The sequence below is a fragment of the Etheostoma spectabile genome, chromosome 10 (assembly GCF_008692095.1).
Source record: "Etheostoma spectabile isolate EspeVRDwgs_2016 chromosome 10, UIUC_Espe_1.0, whole genome shotgun sequence".
Taxonomy (NCBI): domain Eukaryota; kingdom Metazoa; phylum Chordata; class Actinopteri; order Perciformes; family Percidae; genus Etheostoma; species Etheostoma spectabile.
In genome coordinates this window covers 18,134,638-18,147,614 of record NC_045742.1, presented here as the reverse complement: position 1 = coordinate 18,147,614, position 12,977 = coordinate 18,134,638, and the positions used below count along the sequence as shown (strand labels likewise).

The following is a 12,977-nucleotide window of genomic DNA, read 5'->3' as shown; positions in this document are numbered from 1 at the left end:
GAGAGAGAGAGAGAGAGAGAGAGAGAGAGAGAGAGAGAAAGACGAACAGAGGGAGGGGTGGTTATTTCTGAGCTCAGGGCCGAGGATTAGTCAGAGAGCAGACCCGGTACGATGACAGCATCCAGCAGATAGCCAAACCCCCCACACACCACATCACCATCATCGTCCTGCCCAGGAGGACGCCGTGGATATTTTTTAAGAATCAAACACCGTTTCTCCTCAAATCCTCCGCATCGCTGCTCTTTTTGGGGGATAGCCCTCCCAGACTCCCGGTCCGTCTGTCTCCTCCTCAGACCACTAGGTAGGTTTCCTCGGTATTTCACGATGTTATTGTCTAATGAAGGAGCGCCTGGCTTTACACGTAGGAGCCTGCACTTTGCATCCATTCATCCCATTTGGACTGATATTTTCACATCAAAATGAATAATTTAACTGATGCTCGTTTTCACAACGTCTGCAGGATACACCCATAGGCTATCATTGTTTTGAGGGAGGCGGTGGAGAGATTTAAATCCGATTAAGATTATAAAGGTAACAAAAGACTGACCTTTTTTTCTTTGTTTAGCCTCCTGGTTTATCGGCATGACTACTCATCAAAGTGTTTAGTCAGTACATTGGTAGCCTAAATATTGATTATTTAAGGGCATTTAAGCATTTATTAGACATGGTCGATATTAGTTCATTCTCTGAATCTACATTTAGGTTATAAGGAATATAAATATATGGGCTAGCGTAGGCTACTATACAGGGTAACACTCAAAATTATGACAATTTTTGTACCACACTGAATGGCATTAATATTCACAAACACATGCCTTATGCAGTGATAGTGGAGATCCATGCTGCCGTGTGCGCAGTGAAATCACCGTCACTGGCTACACACTGGAAATGAACTGACTAAATCCGGACGGATCAGGGGGCTGCCAGGAGTCTGGATAGTAAAACACGCACATTGTGAATGGGCGTGGGCGATGCCTGGGCCAGTCGCCTCTCCTCTTTTCTTTGCTCATATCCTTTGGCCAGAAGCAGCCCTCTCTCCAGCGCTTTTCCGTGCCGTGCCAGGCATGACAAGCGCAACACAACTAGACCGGAACAATGTGTTTTGCTGTTCTGGGGCCTTCATTTAATGACACGATTGAATATGACCGTTGATTGCGGCTCCATTTAAACACGTGTTATAGCCTTCACTGTTCATAGAGACATCACTTCAATTGATCATTGAGTATTTTTTTAACAGCATCATATTCAGCTGCTCGTGGGCCACAGTTAAACACACATATACACACACGCATGCGCGCGGGACCACACACACAAACACACACACACACACACAGACACACACAAACACACACTTAATGAATGAATGGCATGTTGGTCCTATGATGAGGATGCCTAGTGAAGTCGCTGTGGCTGCTCAGTGTTTTGCTTTCACTCTTGTGTGCACTGAGAGTGTTTTGCTGTGCTCTAACACTGACTGCTGCAGGCTTTGTGCTATGACTCAGGGATGTGTGCTAGGCCTACAACATGTGATAGGAGTTGCTGCTTTGAGGTCAGACTGCCCGAGGTTAAACACAACGGGCAGAACTTGCACATCAGGAAAGCCTTGATGCCTGGCTGCATTAGCCTCGATCTGCCCCACTGACTGCTCCTCTGTCCCACTTACTGCATCCAGCCAGCCAGCCATACTTTCTCCATCTCCTCTTCTTTAGTCTTACAGCTCCATGTCTCAAGGGCACACTGTGTTGCTGGGCTGGTGTTTGCTGCTCCAGTAAAATGCCTGGACCAACTGATCATCAATGATTTGATGGATAATTGAAGCTGTTAAGGAAGGTGGTTCACATTGTAACTGCCATTGGCTACTGATAACTGTTGATCAATAAATACTGGTGGGTTTCTGTACAGGAATTAAATCAATTCATGGGTCAGGCATTGCATTGGTGTAAGATAATGGTAGTTGACGGATGGATGGACGGATGGATGGATGGATGGATGGATGGATTGATGGATGGATGGATGGATGGATGGATTGATTGATGTACAGTCCAGATGGATGTACTGTAAATTAGTATTTTCCCGTCCAGACTGTACCAGTATTGCTCCTGCAGAGGGAAAAGGAGACATGACCTCATTGTGGTGACAGATCCATGGTGATGGCACACTTGACTGGCAGTGGCGCCATAATGTAGGCCAACTCTATTTATGAAGATATATTGAATCATTAAGTACAAAAAGCCTAAAAAAGAAGTAATTACCCAGGTTTATCCTCCTGCATTCTTCGCTGTGATATAAAATATTTAAGTCATACTGTGGCCATATAAGTATTATTCCAAAGCCCAGAGGCCTATTGATGGCTCACTGGTGGCCTTCATATTACTTTTACATAAAGATAAGAACTCTATTGTGCAGTTTTTGAAGGATCACTGAGTTGAAGGAAATTTGCTCAGACAGCAACAGAAGTAAGGCAAACAGTTTTCCAGACTTGCAACATCTATCATCCTCTAACATCCAAAGATCTTCCTCTCTCTCTCTCTCCCTTACTCTCTCTCTGGCTGTCTGTCTCGCTCCGGAACCATCAGAACCATCAATAGAAATCTGTAACACAATGCAGCACACTATTAATCTTCAAAAGACCCATTATTTAATAGTGCACTGGGGAACTCGAGCCTCGCCAGGTCGCTGATAAAAGGGGAAATGAAACGAGCGGTGCATGGTGATCCCTGTCTTCATAATGCTAATGGAATGAGCTGACAGGCTGAATGAAGAATGGGAGACATAATTTTAGCAAAACACAACAAGCAACTGTGGCAATCGACAGACTTGAATATGCTACCAAGCTGCTGTTTGACTGTTGACTGTAATAGTGTTTTTTTAACGCTATAATTTCTTTGGTGGACTTCAGTGCAAAGAATTTATTTTAATTTTTAATTTTCACAAGGACACTTATATCATTGATCAATGCCACATACATAGCACATAAAGCCAAGGTTGGTTTACAATATCCCTATCAGTCAAATAATATGGCTGAGATATTTCACTAAAAACCACACATTTCAGCCTACTGGTGGAACCAGAAGTCCCCCGAGTCATAAGGATTTATCCTCTGGGAACCTTAAATGTTTCTACCAAAATCTTGTGTCAATCCATCTAGTAGATTTTGAGATATTTTACTGGATTAGTGAAAGTTGTGACAGTCTGGTGGCACGAGAGGAAAAGTCAGGGGATCACTAACGTTATTTGACTTCATCCTAAATGTCCCAAATAGCAAGAAAAGGGTGTGCAATCCTCTGTGATGTAACACGTCCTCTCTGTGGGGAATATGAGTTGTTCCCATCAGAATTTAGAAGGTACAGGGTGACGCCTTTGCGGCCTATTTAACTTTATAAATCGTTCAGAACTTTCAGGATAGCTCTGAACAAATCATCGTGATATGATAGTTTTGTCACATTTAGATTTTTTTTTTATTGTTGGTGATGTTGTGGGGCACTATGCTGTCTCATGTCTGTCTTTAACTGACTTTTTGTTGCATTTGTTTGACAATTGTCACAGAAACAAAAGGAATTCTTGAAAATATGATGACTAACTAACTAACTAACTAACTAACTAACTAACACGGTAATCCATCCAATAGTTGACAATGCATTTTGAGTTCTGTGAATAAGGATTTTCACATATTGATCCTCTCAACAGAAAAATAATCTATCCAAAGGGGGGTTTCTAAAAGGACACCTAACAATTCCTCACCCTGAGTTACTGCCACAGCTGAGCACCTGAGACACCTGGTTATTGACATTATGGATAAGTTATTATCCATTATGTTGAATATATTGAAGTGATCAAAGCTGAATATATTTAATTTCTTTTGAACAAAGCAGTGGTGAGATCTTATAGCTTCCTATCCAAAATTCAAATTGATTGATTATTGTAGAAGTTGCTTGTCATCATGGTGTTGCACAATAACTTCACATTGTATTAGTCTTGAACAATAAGGAATCCATTTGGTTTCAACCATGTCATGCTAGCTCGTTGGGGAATTAACGCTCCAAAGTTAAGCTAAATTTTGGCGAGGGAAACACTTTTCAAAGTGGTCCGTTGACCTCCCACTTCCAGATAACTGAATGAAAATAGATTCAAATAGCTGCTGTCAATGGGAAAGAAATCTCCCCAGGGGATCATGCCCCTGGAACCCCCTTGATCTGGGCCGGGCCCCAAAAGTTAGCAACATCTGGCTCTACCCCTGGCTGCTGCTGCTGCCCTGCGCCTCATGTGGTGCAGCTGTATTCAGTGTGTCTTATTTGACTGAAGGGTGTGTGTGTGTGTGTTTCTCTATTTGTGTGTGCATATTGTGCGTGCATGTGGTTTGTGCTTGAGTGTTTGTAACTCCACAGTGCCCCTGAGTCCAGTCTTTATTAATTAGCGCAGAGAGCTGATCACCAAAAATGTAGGTTTGTTGCTGAGAAATTCATCCTGTCAGTCAGATTGTCATATCCATTATCTCAGATTATGTTATTTAGCAGAACAGCAGCTGTACTTGGTCATTTTTCCTCCCACTTCTTGTGCTAATGCAAGTTCACCAGGCCCTGTACAGCTTGGTCTGACCTGCTTTGGCCCGGTCTAGCTCAGCAGTGCTAATTGGGCTGTTTTCTATCCAGCTGGCTGCACAAAAGCTGCCAGCTCAGTGCCACCTCTCAACCCCTGAGGAGAGAGTGGAGTGCTTCTATGAACTGCATGTGTTCTCATACCAGGCAACAGAATTGAATAACGGACTTTGTTTTGACCGAGACAGAGAGAGACTGTGTGGGCAAATGAGCTGACGGGTGGACATTGTCTCAGAGAAATAAGACACAGTGATTGAAACAGAGAGATGTAGAAAGCCTTTATTACCTTGTAGCACTGTATACAAATATTCTCCATGTACAGTGAAGATTGGCCGAGAATGTAAAAAGAGGAAAGAAAGGGAGAAAGGTCGACAAGGCCTGCAGAGGAGCTGTGTTTGTGGGCAGCTCTGGGACTTAAGGACAGGATTCGCGATTACTATTGATTCAGAAGCAGATTAGGAGCAGATTCATCACCAGCTCACAGACACACAGGCTTTACTGCCTCAGATTTGAAAAGGCTGTCACATCATTAGAAAGAGGGAACAAGCTCTTCATTTAAGACACCATGTAGTAGTGGAAAAGTATAACACTGTATGAGAAACAATGCTACAGGTCTGCTGATACATCCATGTCTGCTGTCTGGATTTGTGTGCTCTCAGTTTGTGGAGAAACGCTGCATTGATCAGCTTTTTTCCCCCTCCGCTCCTTGGCGGCAGACTCTTTTTAATTCACTGTAGATCCTTTTGTTTTTTCTGTTTTCCTCCTGCAGCTTTTACTCTCCTGTTTCTTTGCCGCTGCCCTCTTTGCCCTCTTTCAAATTCTCCCCCTTTCCGTCCCCCCCTGCAATATCCTGTCCTTTCTTTCTTTTCTTTTCCTAGACCAATTCTCTTTTCTGTATCCCTTCCCCTTTTCTCAGCCCCTCAAAGCCCCCTCCCCACTCCTCTCCCCTCCTCCTCACCTCTGTAACCCCCAAACGTCTTTCCTGTGTGTCTCTCTTCTTCTGTGCTTCGCTCTCCTTGTTGCCAGTGTTGGCAAGTGGTAGAGGTAGGCGGTTGGAGGCTAGCTGCATTAGCCCCATGCATTATTCATGTGCCCTGCAGTCTGTGTGGGTCTTGGTCTTCTGCTGGCTTTTCGCTGGGACGCATGGGCCTTGTGAAAGAGCTCTGTGTATGAGACACAGGGCCTGATGGAAGAGCTGCACAGATGGGACTATCAATTCCTTGATTTCTGCTCCCTTTTGTTGATGAAAGCCCCAGGGAGTGAGAGCTTACTTCACAGATTCAAGTGAAAAAGGAGGAGGTTTCCTTTTAGACGAGATCAAGAATGTTTATTCAGAGTCTCTCGTAAATCAACAGTCCGGGTTTTCACAACAAAACGTTTCCCTGGTGTGTTTTTCTCCCCAAACCAGAGGCTGGCAATAATTTCACCCATATCTGCCCTGATGTTCATATATAAGACTTGTCCTATTTTATTATTGGCCAAAATCTCTTTTTGGCTGGCAGTGTTTCTCTCTCCAACACATCACGAATATTCACAGGCTGTCCTCTTTGCTTTTAGAGCACGCCCAGTAAGAACTGTTAACTGAACTGGGCGGTATGAAATTTTAATTTAGACAAGCAGATGGAGATGGAGTGCCTCATCTCCACATCTCCATGTGCTTTTGAGGAGGAGTAGAGAGAAAGACAGAGAGGCAGAGCCTCAGGGACCAGAGGAGTGGCCCCTTGGAAAACCATAACCACATAGCTGGTTTAGACCTGCTTTGCTTGACATACTTGCTTGTTCACTCTAAAGACAACAACTGGAATAAAGTTACTTATAAATAGGTTAAAATACAGCTGATCTGACTTAATCAGGCTTGACAACTGGTCGCCTCATGCCCTAATTATAAACTTGTGTGGGTATGCATCTTGTTTATGGGTTATGACAGGTCTCCATGATAGCGTTGCTCTGTTCTGCACAGGTGGCTGCACCAGATTGGGATTGGCCCCGATGATCACAAGGACCCCCCTCCACCTATTCTCAACCAATCCTGGAGGGTCTGCAGAACTGATGTCTCAGAGGGCGAGAGGGTATTTGTGTTCTGGAGTCCTGAAGAGACAAGCCACATCACGGTGAGACACGCTCTCACACAGTCTTTATATAAAATGTGCCATTTTCTTAAAATATGTGGAAGATTGGAGATCCTGAAAGTGCTGGTTTCTTGACAACAGAATGTAATATGTCAAATCTTTCTCTGCCATTTCAGGAGGCTTACCACATGCAATACATTTTAAAATAAAATTTAAAAAAAATGTTTTTAAAGGGATGAACCATGTACACACTATCTGCTTTAATAAAGTTATAAAGGTGGGCTGTTATTGTGAAGAGTAAAGATAGTAGGTGCTTAGGATGTGCATGCCATGTACTGTATATAAAAAAAGCTGTCTGCTGCTGCTGCCCAGAGAGACTGTCATTGGAGATGACTACCTGACTCGGCAAGGACAGTGAGGGGAGAAAGAGAGAGAGCGCAGAAAATAAATAAAAGAACAGAGAAAGAAGGAGAATGACAGCAAAAACTGTCACCTGATTCAGCACTGACTGCAGCACTACAGCACACACACATGGACATCCATACACCTGCAAGCATGCTGCATATTCAACACAATGCAAGAAAGTCTCCATTAGCAGTCCGAACATGTGTCATGATCTACTGTAAAAGATGCTTCTCTCAGTGATTGAATGTTGGTCAATAATCACACTGTGCAGCTTTCAGCTACCTAGCCTCACTCATCCCTTCTCATCCACATCAATCTGCTTCAATCTGGATCAGCGGGAGGTGCTAAAGTGACACCCTGACCAGTGGTGGCCCGTGTAGAACAAGTGCCTCTAATCTTCTTAAAGGACAGACCTACACTGCATGCTTTACTGTATACCGAGTGATACTACAACCAGGAACCACTTAAACAGAGACAAGCTGAATCTGTTTTAGATGCTTATTGTTTAAAGAAAGCTGCTTAAAGTTCTCTATTGATTGCAATGCAGTGTGTATTGTTTCGCCATAATTCAGAACTTAAAGCACAATATACACTATACTTATGCTGTTATGACTTTACCCTCCTTCTCACTCCTTAAAGGCATGTTTCAAAAATGCCTCATACAAGTGTGGCAGATGGCCAAACAGCACAACTGTTTTTTTTTTAAAGATTTTCACAAAAGTCCTGCAGATGTTTGCTCCATATAGTTCAGAGAGCTGATAAACTAATCTCTGCGCATCTGGCTGCCGAGGCCAAGGTATGGATTATTTGGTATCAGGAGCACATTCATCACCATTAGCTGTATTGATCATGTCTTCGTCTTTGCGTTTCAGCAAAGTTTCCTTTCCTTTCTTCCTCTTCCTCACCTCATGGGGTGAAACAGTCCATTACAGACACGAACAGCAGTATATCACAAGACAGAAGCAAAACAATATCTTATCACCGTAATGCCGCACACAAATAAAACCGTTACTTTAAATAATGCAACACATATTAAAAGCGGATTCCTCGAACACATCCCTGCCCTATAAAATCTTTTAATAGAAAAGAAACATGATGATAATCCAGTACCCCTTATAGAATATATTTTCAGCATTAGATAATAAACCCTGTCACGGAATTATCAGAGGCTCTACAAGCTTAATGCCAGCGTATTGATTGGCTGACAGAAACAAAACACAGTTGAGGGGAGTCGTATGTCTTGAGAATTGGTAAGGATTTAGTGCTGACCAGCTTTGCCTCCCTGAGGTTTGCTTGAGCCCCCCAATTCTTCATTATGTCTCAAACACCAGCCTGTTTAAGAGGCCAGCGAAGCAGAAAGTCCACGGCTGCAGATTTGTACTGAACATGCGTATTGTAGCATACTTACTTTGAAGTTTTTTTGTGTGAATCCTGTTATCATGTGATGGTGCAGTTGTTGAGAATCAGGTCATTTAGGCAAATGTGTGTGACATGTGTTGTTCATGCTGACTATACTCCACCCCTTTTTTCTCATTCAGCCTTTCTTGCTCTTTTCACATATCTGATTATTCAACGTATTCAAGGCAGCGTACAAGCTCTGAATATTAAAACAGAGCAGACAAAATGCTAATTCAGCCTAAGCACAATTCTGGTGCTGTACAAGGCAGAGCTAAACTAAATCCTTTCATTATCTCTCCACGTCTCATTTTCTCTCTCTGTTCTGATCATGTCTGTAGCTCATATCCTTCTCTATCTTTGTCTCTTTAGATAAATGGAGGAGAAGGAGCGATGTAGGAGCAGGTCTCCAGCTCGGAGGGCCAGTCGGGTGCAGCAGGTGGTGGGAACAATAATACGACGAACCCGAGAGTCGCTTAGCAGGTACAGAATGAAGAAGGGAGAGAGGTCAGGGTAAAGATCCTCTGTAAGGTCCAGGAAATATTTCACAAACTAAAAAGTTGGGATGAAAAATACTTCCCATGAGGTTTGTCCAATGTTTGCACCTGTGTGAGAAAGTGGAGTAGATTTTGATGGGAGAGCAACTACGCAGTAGAAAATGTTGGCACCGCACAGCCAGTTGTAGCAGAAAATGCCGAGCCCACACAAAGCACTGCGGCAATAACAACTAAAACAACTTGTATAGTAAAAAAGAAACTAAACAATTAAGCTTGGGATAGAGAGTGGAGAAAACAGCATCAACCATTTCTAGGCCTACTGCCAGATTCTGTAGTGGAGAAGAAATGTGGGAAGCGTGGTATATATTAACATTAAAACATGTAGCCTTTCAGATTGTGTGTTTTCATGTGGTACTTTAGAAATCTCTTTCTTAAAAGAGAAAAACATTAAAATCAGAACATAGTAAGAAAAAAAGGAAAAAGTGAGCACACACACCAGATCCCCTCCCCACACCCACACATTCAGACGCATAACACATAGTTGAGTACGTATTCAAAACCTGACTGTCCCTCTCTCACACACAAACACACCCCACAGTTGACCACAAATATGCTTTCAAGAACCCTTCATTCCCTTGCTGTCCGCAAAGTGGCGTCTCATTTTCAGCAGAGGAGGCCGTGCAGAGGAAGCCTAGTAAACTCCCTGTTCGGGGGGGGGGGGGGGGGGGGGAGTCTTACCACGTCACAACCAGCTCCCCAGGACAGAAGGTGTCAGGGAGATTGTCACTGATTAAACCACATATACAGACACTGTGTATTCCCAGAGTGCATTTCAGCTGATGATGTATACCAGTTTCTATGAATGTGAACTCTGTTCTCTGCTTCCTGGTTCCCGGCTATTTGACCAGATATTCAAGGCTTTAGTGTTAAGGTTTAGTGTTAATTGTCAAAATGTTCCCAAAACTAAGGTGGTGAAATGTTAGCATTTAGCTCAAAGCACCGCTGTGCCAATGTTCATCATCACAGAGCCACAGAACGGCTGTAAACTCTCATTGTTGTTGTGTTATAGTTATACGTGTCTTACAACAGATTAGTTTCAAATTAATTATCAACTCCTTTGGTAATTTAAAATGTTGAGTCACTTTTAAAGTAAACATGCAAAAATAGATACATAAAAAACAAATAAAAGCAAAAATGCCTCTATACCAGCCTCTGAAATTTGAAAAAAAACTTATTTTTCACTTTCTGTTTTGCATCTTTGTAAACTAAATTTTTTTGAGTTGATTGAACAAAATTTGCTATTTGAATTAGTCACTTTGGGCTAAGAAGAAGAAATTGTGATGGGCTTTCCCCCCCGCAATTTTCAGATTTCAATGATGAAAATGTAGCTATTTCGTAGCCTCAAATTCTCTGTAAAAACCATCATTGAAGATTCTTCTTTCTGTGTGAAAATTTGAAAAATGTTAGTACTTGAAGGGAAAGTTGAACAAGTTAAAACAAAACTGTAACGTTTTAGGTTTGAGCCATTGCCTAATAAATAAGGCAATGATTTGTAAAAGAAAAAAAGATTTTCTGTACAAAGTGATGTGAGGGAGTTGACAGTGTATAGGGACACATCTGCCTGAATATATGTCTTGATGACCATGTTGTCTCCAAGCAGGTAACATGTTACTCTGTTTGACCTCGTCAGAGAGAGGTTGCTAGGCGATGGGAGGTCGCAGCGCTCCAACAGTTTGTCCAATCAGAACTTCCAGGCCAAGCTGACACTGCAGATCACCAGGGACCCGGTCCTGGACAGCAGCACTGGACATGGCTTTATCCTCACCACAAATGCACCCCTGCTGGTCAGGGACATCGCCGCAGGTACATGGGGTGTGCGTGGTGGTGGTGATGGTGTGTGTTTGTGTATGACATGTTTGTCTAGGAAGGTAACTACAATTTGTTTTCCTGCCTCATCTCTAAATGGCTACCTGTTTAATGCAACATTTGCCTGAAGCAAAACCCTCTCTCTCTTACTCTCTCACCCACGCACACACACACACACACACACACATCATTGGCTCTCCACTGGAATTCAAACTGCAGGGCACGGTGCCAGACAGGCCACAGAAAACACAGAGCCACCTGCTCATCCTTTCTATATTCAATTACTTTTCATTTTGTCAACCTTGATAGGGGGGAGACAGAGAGAGAGAGAGATCCATTACGTTTATGTCTACCCTGTAAAATAAGCTGATAAAGAGTCCCACCCTGCCACCAGCTCTGTAATTGCTATCTGCTGCCAAAAAAAAGTGATAACAGAAGACAAGATGTAATAGACAGAGAAGATGCCAGCAGGAAGACCAATTATAGACAACAACCAAAGTGCAGATATGGCAAAAGAGAGCAAAACAATGAGTGTGAAAGTGTGCAGAGTGCAGGTGGGGTGATGACACCATTGGGTGTGGGAGGAGTCAGCAAGGTCCTGATAGTGTGAGAATGGAAATATGAGAGAAAAGTGGTGGATGAGGAAGAAGGAAAGAAAAATAAAGAAGAGGAAGGGAGAGGACTTGAAAAAAATTCACAGATCAGGATATTGGCAGAGCTGACATGAAATGCTCGACAGGGTGGGGGGTGGAGTTTGCGTGTCTGGCCAAGGCAAGGGAATGTGTGTTTGTGTGTGTGTGTGTCTGTGTGTGTCTGTGTCTGTGTCTGTGTAAGCTTGCAAAGCAGTGAGGGATGTTGCCAGTGGGTCAAAAATCAGGGACAGACGGGGCTTTGCCAGTCAGTCGGTTGTGTGAAAATATCTGTATGTCTGTATGTTGGAGTGTGTTTTTAAACATACATACACTTAATGTGTTTATGTATGTGTGCGTGTGTGTGTTAAAGTAAGCTAAAACTGCTGTGCCTCATTCGTGCTCTCTTGCCTGAAGACAAATGAGTATAAATAACTGGAGAAAGCAGAGCGGAGCCAAGCTGGTTGAGACCCAGAATAACTGTAACCCCTCACATCCTGGAGAGCTCAGCTGAACACTGTTGAGTCAGCCATGTTGAATAATCATATGAGTCATTTTGTGTGTGCGTGTGCCTACATCAGTGTGTATATCTCCCTTTATCTGAACAGAAAGTGCAAGCCCACATGTGCAGCCTGGTTTTTGTTTAATGCAGGCGCTCACGCTTTCCTGTGTGTGTGTGTGTGTGTGTGTGTGTGTGTGTGTGTGTGTGTGTGTGTGTGTGTGTGTGTGTGTGTGTGTGTGTGTGTGTGTGTGTGTGTGTGTGTGTGTGTGTGTGTGTGTGTGTGTGTGTGTAGGGAGTCCTGCAGATGGGATATTGTACCCAGGGGACCAGGTGCTGCAGATCAATGATACAGTGCTGGAGGATTTAAGCGCTGAGCAGGTGGAAAACATCTTAAGGTGGGAATAACTGCAGAGATATCTATCTATCTGTCTGGACGTCTGTCTGTCTGTCTGGACGTCTGGACGAGGCGTCCACAAAAGGCAATTTACAGTTTTTCCAATTGCTAAACGACAGTGGTCACAACAGAAGCCACATGTGCAACTACAGTCTGCACTACCAACAGTCACCTGCAAAACTCATTCCAAGGAACACAATTCTTACATAACTTAATGCACCAAACACTATAAACAATCCTCACTGAGATACACACTTTCACTCTGAACACACAGAGTAAAAACACTAGCATCAAACACCAATACAGAAAACACTGACTTTCTCATCTTTACAGTTTGAACAGTTTGAGTGACTTCACACTACTCGATAGTTTCTTTAAAGAAAAGATATAGATTTTTCAATATACCAATTTTCACATAAGGTAAACAAGAAGGAATGGAAATCAGCTGTTTGCTTCAGTATAGTATTTTGTCTCTAGTAATTTATGGAATTACTGGACAAACTAAAGGTACATAACAGCAGAGAATAGTGTGGCTAATCCTGCCTCTCTCCAGCATCATGTGGCTAGTTTTCTTCACCACACTGGATGTCTGCATCCTCTCTAAATACTAATGAATGTGGTGTTT

General features: G+C 42.9%; 1 protein-coding gene across 2 annotated transcripts in view; it reads left to right on the top strand.

The window, feature by feature from the left end:
• The first annotated feature begins 37 nt into the window (after positions 1-37).
• The window catches only part of frmpd1b (FERM and PDZ domain containing 1b), a 26,832-nt gene continuing 13,892 nt past the window's right edge, over positions 38-12,977 (top strand). For both annotated transcript variants that reach the window (XM_032528408.1, XM_032528407.1), the window contains exons 1-5: positions 38-301; positions 6,556-6,706; positions 8,837-8,947; positions 10,652-10,824; positions 12,251-12,353. In XM_032528408.1, coding sequence (XP_032384299.1) covers positions 8,841-8,947; positions 10,652-10,824; positions 12,251-12,353 — 383 coding nt within the window. In that variant the 5' untranslated portion in view covers positions 38-301; positions 6,556-6,706; positions 8,837-8,840. The remainder of the gene's footprint in view (positions 302-6,555; positions 6,707-8,836; positions 8,948-10,651; positions 10,825-12,250; positions 12,354-12,977) is intronic.